Below are 20,223 nucleotides of genomic sequence, written 5' to 3' on the forward strand. Positions count from 1 at the left end.
ACCCTATCCTGAAGTTCCATCCCTTTATGTTTTGATTTACAAGAGTGCTAACAACAGGACACTTGTTTGTCAGAAACGGTCCTCAGAAGACACTTATGGCATCATTCTCCTCTCAGATTGCCCTTCCAATACTTTTCTTTCTCCCCTCTTTCTAATTTTACACCTATGTACTAGCAACTTATCAACACAATTGTTCAACTGATACTAATTTTATCACTGTTTTTCCTCCCTTCAGCCCCTCCAATGCTTTCTTGGCCTCACTTCTCCCATGTCTGTTTCTCCCAATACATAGTAATCTCTGCATAACTTTAGTTCCTCTATCCCTACACTTGAAACTCTTTCCCAAGTCCACTACACTACCTCAATTTTGCATCCTCTGTCTCTCAACTTGTCCCCCATCACACAGTGCCTCCGTACTTCAAATACCACTCAGTTTAAATTTCACACCATCCATTTTTCCCACGTCTGGCTCACTCTCAATACCCTTCCCCTGCTTTTACTACCATGGCACTGAATGGCCATTGTTTAACTCTGGTATCAGCAATACAAATGTATTTACTCCTAATTCACATCAGTCAGTTGTTTTTCCTCTAAGTGTTATTTCCTAGTCTCATTAAATTTCATTTCCATAATTTCTGTCACATATCTGTAACATTTGATTCTCTCACTCTCTGTTGCAAACCTTTTTTCACTTCTTTCTGCCCAGGAGCAAAGCAACTTCTTCAGAAAGATCAGCAACATTGATGTTGTTCTTTTTCAAAATCTTTGTAAGCACTCACTCCACCCACAGCCTACAAGAAACTGTTCACCTGAAATGTAGAGATTCAAGAGTGGCTTGATCTGTGCTTCAGAATGAACGTGTTACTAGTGGCAGACAAACTCCAAGAAGCTGGGAGAAGAGTATGCCTTCAAAATTACAGTCCCCTCCTTTTTCGCATGCTTACTAAGCTAGAGCATACCCATTCTTACATTTCTGCAACTTGAGGAGAGGGGCGAAAACGACTCAATTTCTCCACTAACTGCTTAGAAAAATTAGAAGACCAAGCTTCATGCTGTGCACCCGTCTGAGTCTTACATCTATTTCTTTCAGGTCACAACAACTACAAAACTTAGAACATACAGCCAAGTACATACTACAGATGATTTTTTTGGCAGGAACTAGATACAGCATATGAAGAAACAAGGACTTTCAGAACTCAGAGACCTATGAGAGGCATCCAGCAAGACAAAGTGCTCTGCAACTAGCTAGTCTCTCCATCGGAGTGATTGGCAACCTCCAAGTTATGAAAGAAAATTCCAGTGAGCAATGTTCCCTGGGCTGTAAAGAAAGTGACTACACCAATTTAATTATCAGTAAAACCTACCCAAAGGGCATAACCTCTTTTTGTGGCACTGGAATTTGCTAATTTCATTTCCCCCACACTGAAGTTCAACAGAGGCAGTCGAGAATTGCAATGGTGGTGTTGCAATTCTTGGACTGGCATTTTGGACAACGTCTGACCCTCCCTCTCCTCTGCAGCCCCAGCCCTCCCAAAGCTCCTGCAGGCACTCTGCAGTCCCACATATTAGCAAAGCATGCAGAGGATGACCAGAATTTTGGTATGTATACCAATACAAAAATTCTGCTTGATGGAACAGAGGATAAAAATGGAATATTGAAGCACTCAACAAATATATGTTTACCAGTGCTTCATTACCAAATGTTTATATAAAGCACAATGAAACTCAAAGGATTTGAGGAAATAAAAATATTCTTCAATAGCCAACCATAAGCATAGCAGCTGTGAGGCCAATATAAGAGCACAACAGAGAGGCTTCATTTGAAGATCTGTAGATGACTGCATTTTCATCAGCTCAAATGTTTAATACAAACTCCAGTATTTTTGCGCGAAGTAACCTCAGAATAAAATATTTTAAGGCTATTTTGACCTCTAGATTGTTTTAAAAAGATACACTTGACCTTCTTAAATCCCTGGAATGAAAATCTCTCTGTATTTAAGTGTCCAGCATTGCTGCTTTCTTTGGATTGGAATTTCATTCCTAATAATTGATGGACCTCTACCTTTAACAGAACAAACTTCAAACTCTTGTTCTTCCATTGCAGCCAAAAATAAACTTTATTTTAAGAAATGACAACTTACAGATCAGTCAAACCCAGATGGCGAAAAGGCTTCTTGGACAAACTTGAGAGCTTGTTTCTGGATAAATTGCTATTGGAAAAAAAGAAAGATTGCATTAATTAGAATTGCATCTTATTACACTGATAATACAGTTTTGTCTTTAAAAAAAAAGTCAAGAACTCAAACCAGTTCTAAAAAGCCCTTAATCCTTTGACATCTGTTGTAAAGAAATGGTGCTTGGTCTCATTTTATAGTTCGATGGGTTTTATAGGTTTGAATCCAGTCTCTAACTGAAGTCAAATACATTCAAAATCAAACTCAGCAGAGGTCAATATTTTCATTTTTAGCACTGTTTGTTGCAGAAAATCAGCGTATTGAATTTTGTTTCAAAAGTATTTTGTAAAGTCCAGGTGTTAATTACATGCTCAATTTATTCATAGGTGAAATGGGTGTATCCCTTTCTTTGATGCTGCACCAAACTCAGTACTCACATAAGCCCTCCTCACATGCTAGCACATATCCACATCAGAGCCTTTTAGTCGTTCTTTTCAAATTGCATGTACAATATGTACCCACACGGAAGATCAAAAGGAAAACTGTAAAATGCCTATATTGGGCTTTTTTATGTCAACTAAGCATTTATGGTTTCCAGTGGTAATTAAGTGAAAGGTCCTTTCTCATTATGCAGAGCGAAGAAATGCTCCTCTGAGTCAGAAATACTCCTCCCCTCCCAGGCTTACGAAATTGCTGTCTCCACCCCAAAGCAAAATAATGCTGTTTTTCACAGTCTTATCAGTCCACCAATTACGGACACAGAGAGCAGTAAACTGTGTATCTGCCAGCAGTACAGTGCAGATCAGTGTTATGAGTCAAAATACCACATCAGTTTTATATGGTATTATAAAGACAACATAGGGGTTCCACAGTTAAAGTTGTGTTTCATTTAAAACCAATGATTAGGTGTTTTGGTTTGGTTTTCGTCCCCTGACTAAGGGACATGGTGTTTACTTTCAAAACTTTGAGTCCTTGATCCCTGAGTACAAGATAATTTTCAGAGAAATTACAAGTTGGACTTTCTACAAGCATTTAGAGCGGAATCTTAAAGAGATTTTATTTGCTATACTTCCTTTTGATTTCTTCTGACAAACAACAGCCTGAAGTTTACAAATTGACTAGTCCTCAAACCTGAGAACAAAGCAGATGACTTCCTATTTCATTAGTCAGGTGAACTGGACAGCCCTATGGCAGATGCTGGTGGAAGTGTCTCATAGACACTGATAAGATATATCAGAATTAAAGTACAGAAGTCATGTTTAAGTAAAAACAGCCACAACTATTTTTTTTCCCTAATAGCCGTACGTTGGGAGATTAATAGGAAGAAGTTGAATCCTGATACAGACTTGGGCTTTTGTCTCCTGCACTGAGGCACATCAAACCCCATCCCTCCATGGGCAACTCTTCACTCACCACTCACACTGCCAAGCAGCACATGCAGATGCCCCTGTGGTATTGTCAAATGAAGCATGCACCTGCTTCCCTTATCTTTGCAGCAACTGATTCCTACCTTTCCCTAAAGACAAACGGGTATACAGCACACTTCACCTGCAGAGAGGTGCTGATGCTACTCACTGTTCTAGTGGGAGGCAACATCATCCTGGTCCTGTGATGACCACGTTTGACTCCTGGTTTCCACACAGCAGAGGACTCTGCTCTTCCATGTCAGAAAGACTCCCTAGCCATCAGACAATGCATTCCTCAGGGAAATCTCTGTCCAGCTGAAGACATTTCATTCTGTGTGACCCTCCCTGGCACCCTAACAGGAGAGCCAAGTTCAAGCTCTGATTCCAGACCAAAGCAAACAAAAGTGGATTTGAAACTCTCTCCCACCAACACCTGCTAAAGTATCACAACATAAACATGAAAACTGGCCACAAACATCTTATGTAAAAGCTCCGGCAATCCTCTGAGACAGTGCTTCTCTCTTTCTTTATTTTAAGAAAATAACACCGTAAAAATAAAATTTTAAATAATATCTTAAGAATGTAAAGACAGACTCTCGGAGAGGGTTTGCTGTTAGTAACCTAGCATGGACATAACCACCCACCTACTTCATGGGCAGGACTAAAGTCCCATCTTTCCTTAATGTTTCCTCCTGGCTGGTTACATGTTCTCTTGGTCAACTTACTCCTGGACATCTAACTCATCCCATCTCTTGGTGAGCTGCTGAGCTGCCTCCTTCAGAGCTATGAACTCTATCACAGCACAGACTGTGAGAATTAGGTACTGCCATAACTGTGTGTTCTTGACATTTAGCCTCAGGCCAGTCATTGCTTTTGGAGGATTACTGCAAACCTTTAGGGAGAAGAACAGCCCTTACTTGTTTAGATTCATGAGCCAGACTTGCTGCGCAAATGTCACCAGGTATGCTACTTTCTGAAAACTCTATGCAGGTATCAATGAATCCATATGAGCCAGTAAAAAACCAGGACTAATAATTGAAGTAAAACTATCAAAAGCACAAAGAGTCATTACTTTGTTTTTAAAAATTCCAATGTTGAAAAAAAACAAAAGAACCTTGATAGCTTTAATTGTCTTTTCAGATTTTTACCAGTTGTGCTTTATACGCACCAGGAAAAGAAAGCAAGAATGGTAAGAAAAGTAATAAAAAATTCCTGTGCCGATGTTCTTGATCATGAGTTGGAACTTTTAATGCTTCCAAGACAGTAGCCTTTTCTCTCATGTAGTTTAGAGCTTTAAGGTTTTTCAAGTTGACAAGTAATTCAATAGAAATTTTTCAGACCACTGTTACAGATTTATCATCTTAAATAATACTTTCACATTAAATCTAATGTTATATATTTTTTTCATTAACTGAGCACTTTACATTGATTATAGGGATGCCTGCTGTGGTCTCTTTAACTCCCGTTAAGTGAAAAAGATCACTACCAGGCTTATTATGGAGTAGCTAAGGATGACACTTCCACTTCCGTGGAAAGATAATATAAACTAGTTCCCGAATTCAACTAGACACAAAAAGATCATGGTGACCAGTCCAAAGAAGATTCATCCTGGGTTCTAAAGCCTTTTTTTACTAAACCAAAAAAACAAAAAACAAAAACAAAAACAAAACAAAACAAAAAAACACACAGAACAAAACAAAGCAAACAAACAAACAAAGTCTGGAGTACAAAGTCTGGCCCCAAAGCCATAATTAGGTAGACGACACAAATTCAGTCAATGGCATGCCCGTATTTTAATTCACATATCAAGCTCACTTTAAACCTGCTAGCCCTAATTCAGCTGAAAGCAGATCTGTGGCAATGTGAGGAGCACAAAAGCAGCCTGAGAAGCTGCATAAATGTTCACACAGCCAGCAACACAGGCACAGCTCTATTGCCTACAGCGCTCCTGGCAAGGGGAGGCGAGGAGGAAGAGGAGAAAACAGATCCAAGGAGAACGGGGGAGAAGAGGTGAAGAAATGGCCCTTTTGCTACGCTCAGTCTCCCTCCACAGGCAACTGCCTGCTCTGCCTGTGTCTGGAGCCATCCCTCTGCGCAAGGACGGCAAAATCTGCAGCCAGGTCTCAAACCTTTTCATTTGGCTGCCTCTCCTAAACCCAAACAGTGCAGAGATACATCTCAATACCTAGAGCGGTATATATACCACAATCACAAATCTATGATCCAATACTGCAGTTACACAGAGCTTGACATGCAAAAATCGCTATTTTTCAACATTTTTGAAAATAGGCACTTGCTGTGAAACATACTTTGATGTTTAAAGGCATTGACAGTACACCATCAAATGTATTACACAGGTCCATTAAAATTACTGTTAACAGCAGATAACCTTATAAATTACAGTACTACTAAGCTAGGATTGTTTAATAGCTTGTTAGATGCAACTGTTGACAAATTTGAGTGTAAGGTCAATGCAAATACCTGAATTAGATGAGCAAGGCTATTAATTACTTTTAAGTAATAGCTATTATAACATTTATTTTCCTGTTGTTTATGTTATTACTCAAATCTTCTCATCATACATAACTCTAGAAAGACATCTGGTTTACAGAAGTTTGGTCAAGATAATAAGGTAATGACAAAAAATGACTTGAGGAAATGTGTGTTAATAAGTTCCTTATATTCTTATATGATACATAAAAAAGATACTATGTTCATATAATAGAACTCCTTAACTACATCAAAATATTTCTCATAGAGGAAAAAGAAAACTGTGATAGTAACACAGTTACTAAGCAAAATTAAAGCTTATACAGTTACATCAGACTTCAGAAAAGTGTGTGGAGTTTTTGTTTTCTTTATTGGATAGTAACGAACTGTTGTTTCAAAATAAAATGCAAGACTTCTCAGAGACTTGTACTCAGAGGTGACTCTTACGAGTGAAATGGTTTCAGATCCTACCAGTTGTCACTGTCCCAACCACAACAAAAGCTGCACCTCATTCCCAGTGCAATCACAGGAGTTTTGCTGTTGACAACAACAAGCAGTGACTCACTGGGGCTTTCAGAAACATTTTAGTGTGCATCAAGACTTCCCACAGAAAACAAACAAATGTATTTCTTGCAGGGATAATAGATCAGCCTCAGCAAAAAATATCCCCATACTTACTGCTTTGTCATGTGCATGCAGAGCAGGTGGTGCCACTTAATATTTTCCATCTTATCTGGGCTTATCCAATGTCTGCTAACATTACTAAATCCCCACCAGAAGAAAACACAGTACGAGACTGGATAAGCTCCTGGTTCATAACGTAAGTATTCCAGGTCAGGATTCCATGTACATCAACCGCACAGATGTCAGTCAGCCTCGTCTGTTTCTAACAAGCAGCTTCATGAACTACAGATCTAGTAAAGCCTGCTTACCAAGAGATAATTGACTGTGTGGCTGAAGTATTTTCAAAACATCCTGTCCAAGCGAATTCTGTAGTGCCTACCAGGTTGCATATGCACAATGATACTTGTCCCTTAAATGGGAATTCTAATAGAGTGACCCTGTTCTGTTCAATAGTCAGTTTTCAGAAAACCTGTTTATCTGTGTAAGTTTTGGTTACAAGGAAACACTGGGGACAGAGACACTGTGAACACATGATCCCCATTTCCCTAAGGAAACAGGCAAAAAAGCCTATCAAGAGGATCCCCCCCAGTTGTCTCCGTTACATTTCCAGTGTCTGCTTGCCCATACAGCTGGGAATGTCTTCCAAACATCTGTTTACTTTGCTCCAAACTAAATGCATTGTTTCTCACTCTGTGCTAATGGTCATGGAGAGAACTGATTCCTCTCGTCATCATAATTGCTGTTCTTTTAAAGATAAGAAGACATATATTCCTTTTTAGTCTTGTCTTTATTGGACTGAAGGTACTCAGCCTCTGAGTCTCCTTAAATTATTTGTTTTGCAAGCTCATTGCAACTCTCTTGCCCTTCTCTGTAATATCTTTCAAGAGGGGTAGATCCAGTGTCCTGATCTATATACAGTATTCCAATAGATACCTTTCCAGCAGCCAAGGTAGCAGGGAAAAGATGTAAAAATCTAACACAAAATTCCTTTTTATCCCAGATTGAATTTGCTTTGTTGTGCTACATTACTCTGAGATTCTGCCCCAGCACAGCCACTGAAACTCTGTCTGCAAATGTGCCTCTCACAAGTTCTTATTGTGCTTTTCCATAGCCAGTGAATACACACTTGGCTTTACAGAATTTCATCTTTTACAACCATAAATCACTAATTGTTACAGAGGTAAACGCACAAATTCACTCCAGAAGATACTTCCCTTGTATCACCAGCTGTTTACAGTAAAAGCTACTTATTAATGACTATATGAAGTGATACGTAAGCTTCATAGGCCAACAAGATCTGGTTCACACTCCTCCAGCAACTGTTTCACATTAAGGTCAGCAATTATTGTTTAGGCAGATATGGACATTCATGTCCACTTCCTCACAGAAATTCATTCCCTTTCTTTAGAAAACACAGGTGAAGAAAGTGATTCCATCTCATTAGCAAAGCAATCAACCCTGTGCTCAGTTCAACAGTTCTTCCATATTGCAAGGAAGTAACTTAGAAGCCTGAGGCTTGGCCTTATATCTTTTTGATCTCATTAGGACTTCAACAAAAACAAGGGGTTAAGTGCTAAATATATCTAATACAGATGAATGGACTGAAACACACACTTGAATACTTGGCTAAAACAGGGCACTTGTGAGGAACTAAGTCCCTCACATGATCTCAGTGTTTTGTAAGACTAGATCCACAGTTTTCCATGTGAGTGGCAAAGTGAGCAACTCCATGTCTGCCCCATCAAAAGGCACTATGTTTCTCGGGGACATGTACTTACACTAAAAAGAAACAAAAACTTTCATTTTAGCTGATCATTTTTCTCCATACTTTCGTAAAGAACTTTGATCAATTCAGCCTTTGCTAACTCTAAAGTGTAAATAATCTAGAAAAACACAGTCAAAAAGCCACAAAGGCACGAGCCACAACTTGTATTTGGTTATAAAAGTAACCTCATTCTTATATTCTGCTTTGGGTGCATTAGTTCAGATCTTGAGTTGGCTTCCCAAGTTAATCTTCTGATCAACCTCACTTAGATGACAGTCATGCCAGTTTCCAGGCACACACACTGGTCAAATTACACTAGATGTGCCCCATGCATGCACCTACTGCACTGCAGCTGCTAAAACACATTCAGCTCCTTGAATCAGACTAGAGTTAGTCAAACTCATATCACTGAGTGTGAAGTATAGGGTGGACATCACATTCTTGGCAACAGATCACTCAGCAAGAGAGAGCCACTCTTTGTGCTGCACTACTCACCATAGAACACGCAGCAGTCCACTGTTAGAGAGAGGATAATGAACGGGATGGTTTTTTTACCATCTCACATTATGTTCTTATGATCTACCAGTTCCTTACCACACATCCTTACCTATGTCCTGCCAGTTCTTTACTATATATATCTTATTTATGGTCAAATAATGACAGAAGACTCTCTTGCTAAAATATTTTATATTAATGAAATGGTAAAAGAGCAAAATAAATTAACAGTTAAACACATTAACATGAGTTGGGCAGTTTTGACTTTGAAAGTAGACACTGTCCTTACTCACATGTATTGCAGGTTGACATTCTTCACAAATGCGTGACGGGACACAAATCTTAAGCCTGAATCCACCACGGTCCTGTTAAAATACATAAAACTGTTAGAATATTTCATTTAAAATATAATGGAAAGCACAATGATAATAATAAAGAGTGTGTATGAAATATTAACAAGGTTGAATCACAACATCTACAACTCCAAGATCCTCCATAACACACAAAGTTAGGCCTAAACCCTGATGAGGTTCTACAGGCTTCTATAAAAGAAATAAAGAAAAAATAGCGTTATAAAATATGCATCCCATATACTCACAGATTTTTAAGTCCAACATAAAATCCAACTTCATTGTCATTGATACTTTCTAATTTTCGCTGTTTTGCAATGTAACTGTTGAAAAAACAAGACAGAAGAAAAGTATGAAAGTGGATCCTTCCATGGCTTTGACTGCCAAGAGATCAAGTACTCAATGCCTGAAAGTCAGCAGTAATTGCTGACCTATTGCAATTAACACTAAGATCTAGTTAGAGCATCTGCAGAGTGAACGTGCTGCTCAAAATCTTCCCCATTGATTAAATGATATTTCATGGGACAGGGCTGGAGGAGAAACAATTGGCTTTTACCCACGGGAAATGAGGCCTTGCTCATCAAGTAAGCAAGCCACTCTGAAGTAAATAAAGCTGCATTACACTGTCACCACTTTCCAGAAGACACCTCTCTTCCTCACGGATTTCACAACAACAAAAGGGTCAACTATTGGTGACAGTGCAGCTACATCCACTTATATTGAGGAGGCATCGGACTGCCCTGGGCTTTTCTCTCATGTTGTTAACTTAATCACATGTTCAACTGATTTTCTCCCTGCCACAAAATAGTTTCGGTTCTATTTACGAGGTGTGGCAATAAGAAAACTGAGGAAAGGGAGGCTTTACTTCATGATGTTACGTACACAAACAGAAATTAAAATAAAATAAATTGTCACAGTAGACCAAAGCCCTGAGTCCACTCACATAACATGAATAACTGCCTGAACACCAGAAGGATGTGGGCATGCAAGCTGGTCCTTTTTATTATCATCATGTGAGATCTATGAAAAACCAATGACTGGAAACTAAAATGTTTTACAGATAATTCATGGGATGATATATAATCTTCTACATTAAGAAAAAAGTTTCAGAGTGCAAATTATGCAGTCTAGGAAGAAGAAATCAGTGGAAACCGCAATACAACTGACACGGGCAGAAAAGTAAGCTTGATGTAAAGGATGCCTTGCTAAAGAGTCCATACATTTCAAAAGATAATCCTAGTCCCAGAAAAACTTAAACAGAGATTGATCTGTACTTTCACAAGCATCCAGAACTAAAGCTGCAGGTCTTCCTAAAAATGAGTCTTTCTTTGCTAGAATAAAACTTGCCTTTAAGCACTTTTTTTTAATTTTTTAATTTAAAGGTAATTCTGCGGAATTGGAAAGAAGGTGCATTGCTTTCCCAAAGGCAACCTATCTACGTCAACTGGTGTGTTGAGAAATTCACTGTGTGAACACATCCCAACAGAAGCTTGGGAATACAAAAAGTTGGGTTGGGCTCTCCTCCAAAGCTGCAAAGCTGACTCGGGCTATGCTCTTGCCAAGTACCAGAAAAAGCAAAAAGTGTCTCCTAATGGGATTCATTGTCCCTTGGGAAAAAGATGGGCAGTAAAAAGACAAAGCATGACACTAGACAAAACACATTACTATAGCATTATATGACACTGACTGCTCTGCAGGACTTCTTAGGATAAGGTTAACATGGCATATACATTATAAGACAACAGTCCTTTGTATTTTATGTTTGCTTGGATATCTAAGGCAATCTGGAAGATACCTTCCTGATTCTGCCTTCAGTGTTCAACCAACAAGAATCCTGTCAAGACCAGACAGAGACTGGGAAAACACGGAAGAGAAGGAGTTAAGAATAATGGACAGAGAAACACAGATGGAGACTCAGAAAAGTAAAATAAAAGAAACTGAATGACCAGTTGTACTACCTGAAGATTAAGCGATCAAAAGAACTTCTGACAAACACTGACAGAATACAGATCCATCACTTCACATCACTTATCACCCATCCAAAGCTGACACTGCAGTTTTAATCATAAAAACATTTAACCAGAACCTCCCACTATGAGGAACTCTAGAACTTGACATAACTCATAGTGTCACACAGAAATACATTAGTGTATCCTGTGGTAAGCCTCAGCCAGTGTGAAACAGCTCAGCTCTGGTGAAGTCAATGAAGCTACCACAATTCACATCGGACAAAGATCTGAGATTGAGCACACAATCTATATTAAAAGATCAGTCTTGGTCCATTAGAGAACAAACCAAAAGAATGATATTTGGGAAGAAGCAGCAGCATGAATTTGTAATACTTTATTTCTTTCTCTTATTGCATCTCTTAAAAGAAAAGCAATGGGGGGGCCCATACTTTAATCTGAGCTGGTGTTAGTCTCTTTATGGTGAATGATTTATGATTCCAGTTCCTAACTGAAAGAACCAAAAGAAATCACTGATTTTCCACAACCATACTTCAAGTAGGAAGCCAAAAGAAATTCTGGCTAACTGCTCTGCAGTACATTTGTGAAAAACACTCTCAGTATGGGACATGACAGTAAAGCAAATTTCACGCAGTTGGAAATCCTTGAAGAAAGACTGGACAGTTGTAATTTACCATAAGCAGGTCATGTCCTCTTACGCTTCCTTACTTGTTTAATAAGTCTGTTGTAATTTAAGCCTTTGCAGCTACTTCATAGCAGTGAGAAAAAAAAGTTTGATGATTGTAGCTGTACACTGTAAGGGGAAGTTGTTCTTCTGTTTAATTTAGAGGGAGGTTTGAAATAAAACCTCTCCCCAACTGAACTCTATTTTTACCATCTTCACAACTACTCTACCTTGATGTTACTTATCATCAAACATTAATACTCTAAAAGCTCTGACTTGCAGTGGGTGACGCTGATAAATGTAATTTGCCTGCCTGCCCTTAAGAATATCCACCCTGTTCTTTAACTGAACATTTTTATTGTAGCATAGAAGAAAAACATCCTGACTCACTGGCTGAAGTCACGTGAGAAGCCTGGAAGCAACCACAGCAAAGCATCACACCGCCAAAACCTGGCTGGATGTCACCCAGCCTGATCACATGTACCAGCTCACAAACACTGACTGCTGTCGCTAAACCGAACCCTCTGCTGCCTACAATGCTACTCGTTTGATTATGCCATAGCGTTCTGCCTCTCCTTCAGTGAGTCATCAATAAACAATGTGTTTTCAGACCTTTAGTTTCATCCCCCCTTTGAAAACTACTGATTACTTCTAATAAAGGCATTCAGAACCTCACATCTAGTGACTGCACATTGCACTCTACAATAACACGTCCATCTCGGCACACTTCAGCAGCTATTGAATAATGTCCCACACTCATGCTTCACCACTTCTGCAACTTCTGGAAAGGGTATTTTAACATCCTATCATAAAAGAGTTAACTCCTCCAAATAAGTTCTCCTTTAAGAGGGTGGTCTTCACTTCTGTTCATTACATATGTGAAAGACTATGGATACAGTCTGTAAAATGTCAGTGAAGAAACCTCTGAGCTGCAAGAGAAGGAAAAGCAGGTTCTGCTCTTTAAAGGGGTCTAGATTACTTTGTGCCTCAATAGTTCAAAAAAGGATTTCACTCACTTTCAATTCTTTTCCTTACCCTGAAAAGAGTGGTCAGCAGAAGCGCAACTTCCTAACTTATTTAATTTACTCTGTTTCCTCTGTATTAATGTATGTTAAGGTATGTTACTCCATTTAGAGCTATAAGGAGATGCTGGAAAACTAGTGCACCCTCATCTTAACAACATAGATGCAAGTAAATAACACTGTAATTCAGCTCTAAAAGTATTTCTGTCACCAGAAACCTCCCTTTATGGGAAACATATTTTCTTAACACTTAAAAAAATACATCAGTTATATGTTTAGCTCTGGTTCATACAGCTGGGAAGAAAGTTTTTAAAATTAATAAACATCCCCTGGTGAAACGTTTCTGAACTCTGGGAAAACTTTATACTCTGAGTTATTTTTTCCTGCAGTCTTTAGGGAATAAGGCAGCACACTCAAGACATTGAACTGTCAGTAGGTGAATTAACATTAAATGACAAGTCATGTATGTCCCTAGTCTACACTACTGTGAGAGCTGTATGTTAACATTGACAATTAAACACTGTACAGATCCCTAGTGCTGTATATCCTTACAAACCGCAATGTCAGACCAAGTTCATCAAAAGGTATGCAACAACTTACGGACATTTTCAGCACACCTGGGCTGATTTACGGTTATGCATCAAAATAATGCAAATTTTTAAGCTTGACACAATATTTGATGAAACTTGGCAGATTCAAATGGGTTTCATTTGCAGCCCCTCTGAAACCAAATTTAAAATAATGCTTGAGGGGTGTGAACTCACATAGTTTAAAAACTAAGCATAGAGCTACACAATGTTGCATATCAGGAATGCCAGGTTTCAGACACACATAGGGAGCAATGATACAATCTCCACTCAACCACGAAATCTTTCTACATAGGGCCAAGCTCCCCCTAGGATGGAAACTGTAACAACAAGCAATGAGCACCATATAGACACCTATAAGCCACAAGTTCTCTACAGACACCTAGGCTTATTCCAGTTATTTTATTTTGCTGTCTCCATATGGTACCACCAGTGTCAGATTTCATGAGGCCAACCTCAAGAAACACAACTTCTACTGCAAAAAGAGCATGCCAAACTCAGGAAAGAGGTAGTGCGTCGAGTTAGTCCACTGTGGTCCTACCTAACATTCAACAGTTGTACAAACAGGTGCTTCTTGGCTGTCTGGTGTCCCCTGACAAATTCTGAGCAAGTGCTGCAGTGGTATTTTTTTTTAAACTGTGAATCACTCTCTACTTCACAAAGAGTGAAAAACTGATTGCCACTATCACAGCCTCCTTAAGTCATCCTTGAGGGATTTTTGTTGTTTTGGGGTTTTTTTTGTTTTTTTTTTTTCCTCCCGTTTAGAGTATTTAACCATGAGTCACAGAAGACTACAGGAGGTAGCTCTCCACGTGCCAGTGATGCAGCTCTGGAGCTAATATAATTAACTCTGGGATCTTTCTTTACAAACAGAGGCACACCCATTTTTGAAGCAAATCCTTCACTACACGTATCACGCATTCAGGTAACGCGCTGCTCAGGGTGACCTGGAACTCAGCATCTCCCAGACAAGGTCACAGATCCCAGTCACCTTCAGGAATTCCCTGTTCTTCATGTGTGGCAGTGTCAAGAGCCAGGAGACAGTGGGGCTCAGGCATTCTGCTTGGTGCCAATACACTCCAATTATCCAATGAGTAGTACCCAATTAGTACTACACAGTTGCCATTGGGAATTGCTTCTCCAAAACCATCGTCCTGAACAATTAGTGCCAATCCACCAGCATAAAGCAGGACAAAGCAGGAATTCAGTGGAGACCCCAATTTTATTTTGGCACTGCAGGAGTGGATCATACTCTTGCCTATGACTACTACTCCCTGGGAAATTAAAAGCTCACGGTTTGCCAGCCAACCTTAGTTCCTTCTTTACAGTATGCAAACATGAAGGCAAAAGTAAAAATAAATGAATATGTGTGCAATGCAGAGTTTAAGGAAACAGTTACTATATTTAGAGGCAGGGAAAACTAAATGTAATGCACCCTTGGGCTTACTTACATTTCTGGTTTGGCTTCAAGGTGTTTGTTCTGTTCTCTTCAAGCAGCAGACTACAAAATCAAGCAAATTCTCCAGACATTTCATACAGCTTTCAAGATTTAAGATTCATGCCCTTGACAAGCTCCACCTTCAGAATTATTTTACCCAAAATGCAGGCAAAGCTTATTTAATTATCTTCTCCATTCGGAAACCTGCCCTCCCCCTTGAGCTCCATGAAGTTTGTACATTTGATATTTCACCAAGACATCAATTTTTGACATTTCTCCAGAGTACAATTGACAGTTACACTCTAGCTTTTTTTTTCACAAAGATGTTTTGGAAATGTTGATATTCCTTGATATAGTCAGAAAGAAAAGTATCAGATGGGCAGACAATAGCCTATTTATTCAAAAAGATATGTCTTAATCACTGACCTTATACTTATCCACAACACACATTTCATCCACTGTGTATGAAATCATCCCTGCAGACTGTTAGGAAGAGGCTTAAAGTCCTGTACAGTTGCTTTACAACACACACACTAAAAATTACACACTAAATAACATACAAAAGGAGAGTTGTGTATGTGGCTTTTCATTAGTTCTTGATGGAAAGTAGACACAAGAATAATCTTTTTTTTTTAATCATTATTGTTATTTGGCTTGCAGGAAGAATGGGCATCTGTGGCAGTCGCACATTCTTCCCCTCCCTCTTTCCTTCGATGTGAAAGGTGCATGCACATCCCCCTCTACCTCAATACATCCCCCTCTCCTTCAGTGGGGCAGTTAGTAGCTCCTTTTGTTTGCCGTTAGCCAGGAGAGGAGGAGAGGTGCAGAGAAGCCGAGAAGTTTCTGGGCACCCGTAGCCAGAGTGGGAGGGTGCAGAGAAGCTGAGAAGCTTCTGTAATGCCCACAGCCAGATCTGACAAGACTATAAAATGGGGTGCCCGCCAAGGATCCCCTTTGTGTGGTCCTCTCAGAGCTGCAGGTCTGCTACAGCCTATGAGCCCTCCCCTGAGGCCAGAACGCCACCTAAGGTAACCTCCTGGGACTGGGACCGCCTCACCTCCACATGTGGGTGAGTGATAACTTACTAGGTATATCCTTGAATAATTCCTCGCTGCATAAGTGAGTGTAGGTCCTTGCCGAAATCAGGCAAGTGTATTTTCCTTGCTGGAATAAGCAAGTGTATTTCCTTGCTGCATAAGCGAGTGTAGTAATAATTCCTTGTCGGACTCAGGCAAGTGTATTTTCCTTGCTGGAATAAGCAAGTGTATTTGCTGCATAAGCGAGTGTAGTAATAATTTCTTGCCAGACTCAGGCAAGTGTATTTTCCTTCCTAAATAAGCAAGTGTATTTTCCTTGCTGGACTCAGGCAAGTGTATTGACTCGCTAGACAAGCGCATGTAGTATCCTGGAGTCAGGGATGGCTCTGGTGTTTCTTGTGAGTGCTGGTATGCACGCTGTGGATCTCCATTTTTCTTATTTGCTGTACCCCAATAATTTCCTTAACTGATACCCGAACCTGTATTTTATGTTACCAGAGTGCTAACTAATTGTATAAACCCTGTTTCTAATCGGTTGTTTTGGCAGACCAGAACAGAATAAAAGTCTGTTTTGGACCTTGTTTGTCTGCCTAAAACTAACTTCGGGGTGCCTCTGTAACAGCATCTCAAAGGAATGAACAAATACAAACAAATATATGTGACAGAGCACTGGAACTGACTGCCCAGAGAGGTTACGGAGCCTCCTTCTCTGGATATATTCAAAACCCACCTGGACACATTCCTCTGCAACCTGCTCTAGGTGAACCTTCTCTGGCAGGTGGGTTGGACTAGATGATCTCCAGAGGTTCCTTCCAACTCTGGCTACTCTGTTGATTGTGTGACATTTATTTCACATGCAGAACCACCTAGGATGTTGACTCTTCAAAGACTGATAACACAACCACTCTCTTTTTCAGCACTTGCACATACCACCTCTGTAGCTGTCACTGGCCTTGATGCAAAGGAGAATGGCAAAACATCAGTTTCATAACAACACAGTAAGATTCCGCCTAACCATTCTTTATATGCATCTTTTTAGTTCCCTCAGTGAATCAAAACACTAAAGCATCTTGGTTGATGTCAAAACCTTTGAATTCTCTTCTCTCCAGGCACCTATGCTTAGACAGCAACTTTGTGGAATGGATGTCTTAAGTGAGTTTCACATCCTTCAGAGCTAGATAAGCACTTGTTGACATAAATCAGTATGCTTCAAGAAGATTCAAGTCTTTTTCCTATGCTCAGGTTGTGTCATGTTCAATATTCCCTGACCCTTTGATTCAACATAAGAAATTCCCTCTGAAATTCCCTCTGAGGTCAGTCTTCCCCTCACATATATTATTTCCACTCTTTGACATTAATACTTGGTTTTATTCAGTTTAAAATTACTGGCTCTTGGAATGTCAAATATTCAGTTCGATCTGCTTTGATATTCACTCGATCATCAAGACATATGTCCATACGTGCTATACTGTCCACTGTCTCATTCACTGCATGCAACAGACCTCATGCCAAATACAAGTTAAAAGATAGTACTTCCAAATGATGGAGTGAAACTGCAAAACTTGAAGCCATCTATGCAGGAAAATCCATCTATATCCTGCTAATGCATTAAATTTGCTGAAGAATTGGAGTCCTGAATCTCAATATTCCCCTTTTCATAAGCCAAAAAAAAATTCCTTCTTCTGTTTTCATTTAAGTCTTGAGGGTCTACATAGGGCCACAATCTCTACCCTTTTTCTTTGCAATTATTACATACACAACCCAATTGCTAGATGTTTTTCCATTCTTCAAATGATATTATCTGCTGCCACAGTTCACAATTGATTTTCCAGTCTCCTTCCCAAGACCCGTGAAACATTTTGTGCAGGCCTAACCACAGATCTGTGTCTTCTTCAAGCTGTATCTTGTTTCTAAATGGAAGGCATACATTAATACTTCTTCACATTATGTTATTGAAGCATTCCAAAAGGGTTACGGGTTGTCTTTTTGACTTTCCATGATACTCACTCAATTGATGTTTACCTCAGCCTTCGAGGCCCAGAACATGTTGCCACCTTCTGCATGTTAACACCTATCTGTTTATATTTAACCAATGCATTTTTTCAGACAGCATTTCAACAGCATTAAAATTGCTTCTTTGCTAAAGCCTTGAAGAGGTACTCTTCACTCTTCCACATTTATGTGCTCTTCACAGTTCCCTATTTCAGTTTCTTTTATCACATTTATTTCCATTCTGTTTTCTGTCCTTTACAGTCCATTTCTCCTCATTTAATTGGCCAAATGTTCGAATTTCTAGCTTCTTCCTTTAGCATTCCTAAAAAAAGCACTTTATCTTCACTTGAGGAATCCTGCTCTTGACTTAAGTAGTTTCTTACTTGCACTGCATATATTAACATTATGATGTATTTATTACACTTTCCACACATTTGTCAGTATCCAGATTATTTCTAATACTTGTGCTGACTGCCACATTGCTGCCACTGTTCCTGTACTTGGCCAGTTTGATTTTTGGGAAATTCCCTCTTTCAATGGTACATGCAGACAAGCATTCTCTGTCTATCTTTCAGGTTTCTCTTTGTATTTCTGTTTACCTTGCTGCTTGACATATACATACTGCCTCTTCCACAGTGACGTCAACTTTACTTCAGAAACATTTGTGTATGTCTTTATTGTTATACTTTGGGAAAATACACTCTTTTGTAATAATTAATTTTCCATTTTAACATCATTTCAAGTCTTAAGTCATCCTCTCTACCATTTGCCGTTCAAACTGAATTCTCACCCTCCATGTACCTCTTTCACAATCATAAGAATATGCAGAAGTGTTCTACAAGAGACAAAACCCATGCATACAACCAGACCAAGCAAAGAGAAGGAACAACTGCCCTGTTTCCATGCAGACAGGAATGCCATGGAGGGTTGGGAGAAATGTTCAGGGCAGAGAAGATGGACAGAGTCATTCTTCCACCCACACCCACCTCCAAGACAAGTGGTATCTATTTCTGCAGCTGTGCCACCTAGGCCCGCATCCCCCAAATGACACAGGCTCCAGGCAACAAGACAGTCACTGCACATAAACACAGTCCGGAATCTGCAGTGATGTCTAGTGCAGAAGTAGCATCCAGCATCAATATTTTTCTGTTTAGGTGCCTTGATGTCACATCTGGATTTGTGCCAATGCAATTGTTTTAAAATACACATGAATCTAACCCCAAAAGTTTGAAGTTTTGTCTACGTGTATAAATACGTGTGCAATACACAGTCTTCAAGAGATACGTACATTGCTACTACTCTAAACTGTAAAACACTTCAGCATGTGTTTAAGTACACTACAAAGTCAGTCCCATGAAGTCAACAGAACAGCTCCCAGCAAGAGACTGCAGTGTATGTGTTTATCAGGTGAGGACCACAGCATGCATAATATGTTCAAAAACCTGTTTCTAAAAATTAGGAAGAGTCAAGAGTGGAGTGGGGAGTAGGAGGTTAATATGCAATAAACTATTCACCCACCTAACTGGAGAGGAGGGGGCAGGAAAGGTATTTTCACCTTCCTGGACTAGACCAATATACACCAAATAGATTCACCTGTTAAAAAAACTGAACTAAGACAAAATAAATGTTCTGTGTGAGGCAGAAGACCACAGATTTGGAAGTAATGCTGGAAACAATGTTACAGTAGTGTCCAGGAGTACCAGGTTCAATTCCTTCCTCTCCCTAAGGTAATGTGATCCCAGTCTCTCAGAAGATACCTTACTATAAAGCAACCACAGAGAGAGCAGTCTCAACCTTACCTGTTCACACTATTCTAATTTTTGCTGTAATTGAACACTCAGTGGAGCAAGACCCAGCTGTCTCGCTGCACAAACAGGCGTCACAGTCACTTTGCTAAACAGACTGTCCTGCTTTCTGACCCAAAAGCATATTTAAATACTCCATGCCAAGGAAGGCAACTCAGCCATGAAGGACCAAGGCAAGCCCACATCTGTACACCATACAGGACAGCAGTTAAGATGCTGACATCCAAGACCTTGGTTCAGGCCCATGCTCTGCTTCATGCGGAGCAGCTCCCCACACATGCTGCTGAAATGGTTCATCTGCGACCACACAAACATCTCACTCGACAGCATGACCCTGCTCGCAAAACGGAAGGTCTTGCTCTTTCCACTTACCCCAGGGAATTAGGTCCCTGAGGTTTTCTTGTACT

The 20,223-nt window shown here is 39.7% G+C and overlaps 1 protein-coding gene across 5 annotated transcripts in view; it reads right to left on the bottom strand.

Annotated features, from left to right (window-relative positions):
* NTRK2 (neurotrophic receptor tyrosine kinase 2) overlaps positions 1-20,223 on the bottom strand; it is a 208,354-nt gene that overhangs the window by 179,823 nt on the left and 8,308 nt on the right. For all 5 annotated transcript variants that reach the window (XM_065045879.1, XM_065045881.1, XM_065045878.1 and 2 more), the window contains exons 2-4: positions 9,553-9,627; positions 9,248-9,319; positions 2,142-2,210 (exon numbers count right to left, since the gene is read on the bottom strand). In XM_065045879.1, coding sequence (XP_064901951.1) covers positions 2,142-2,210; positions 9,248-9,319; positions 9,553-9,627 — 216 coding nt within the window. The remainder of the gene's footprint in view (positions 1-2,141; positions 2,211-9,247; positions 9,320-9,552; positions 9,628-20,223) is intronic.

The sequence above is a fragment of the Columba livia genome, chromosome Z (genome assembly GCF_036013475.1).
Source record: "Columba livia isolate bColLiv1 breed racing homer chromosome Z, bColLiv1.pat.W.v2, whole genome shotgun sequence".
NCBI lineage: Eukaryota > Metazoa > Chordata > Aves > Columbiformes > Columbidae > Columba > Columba livia.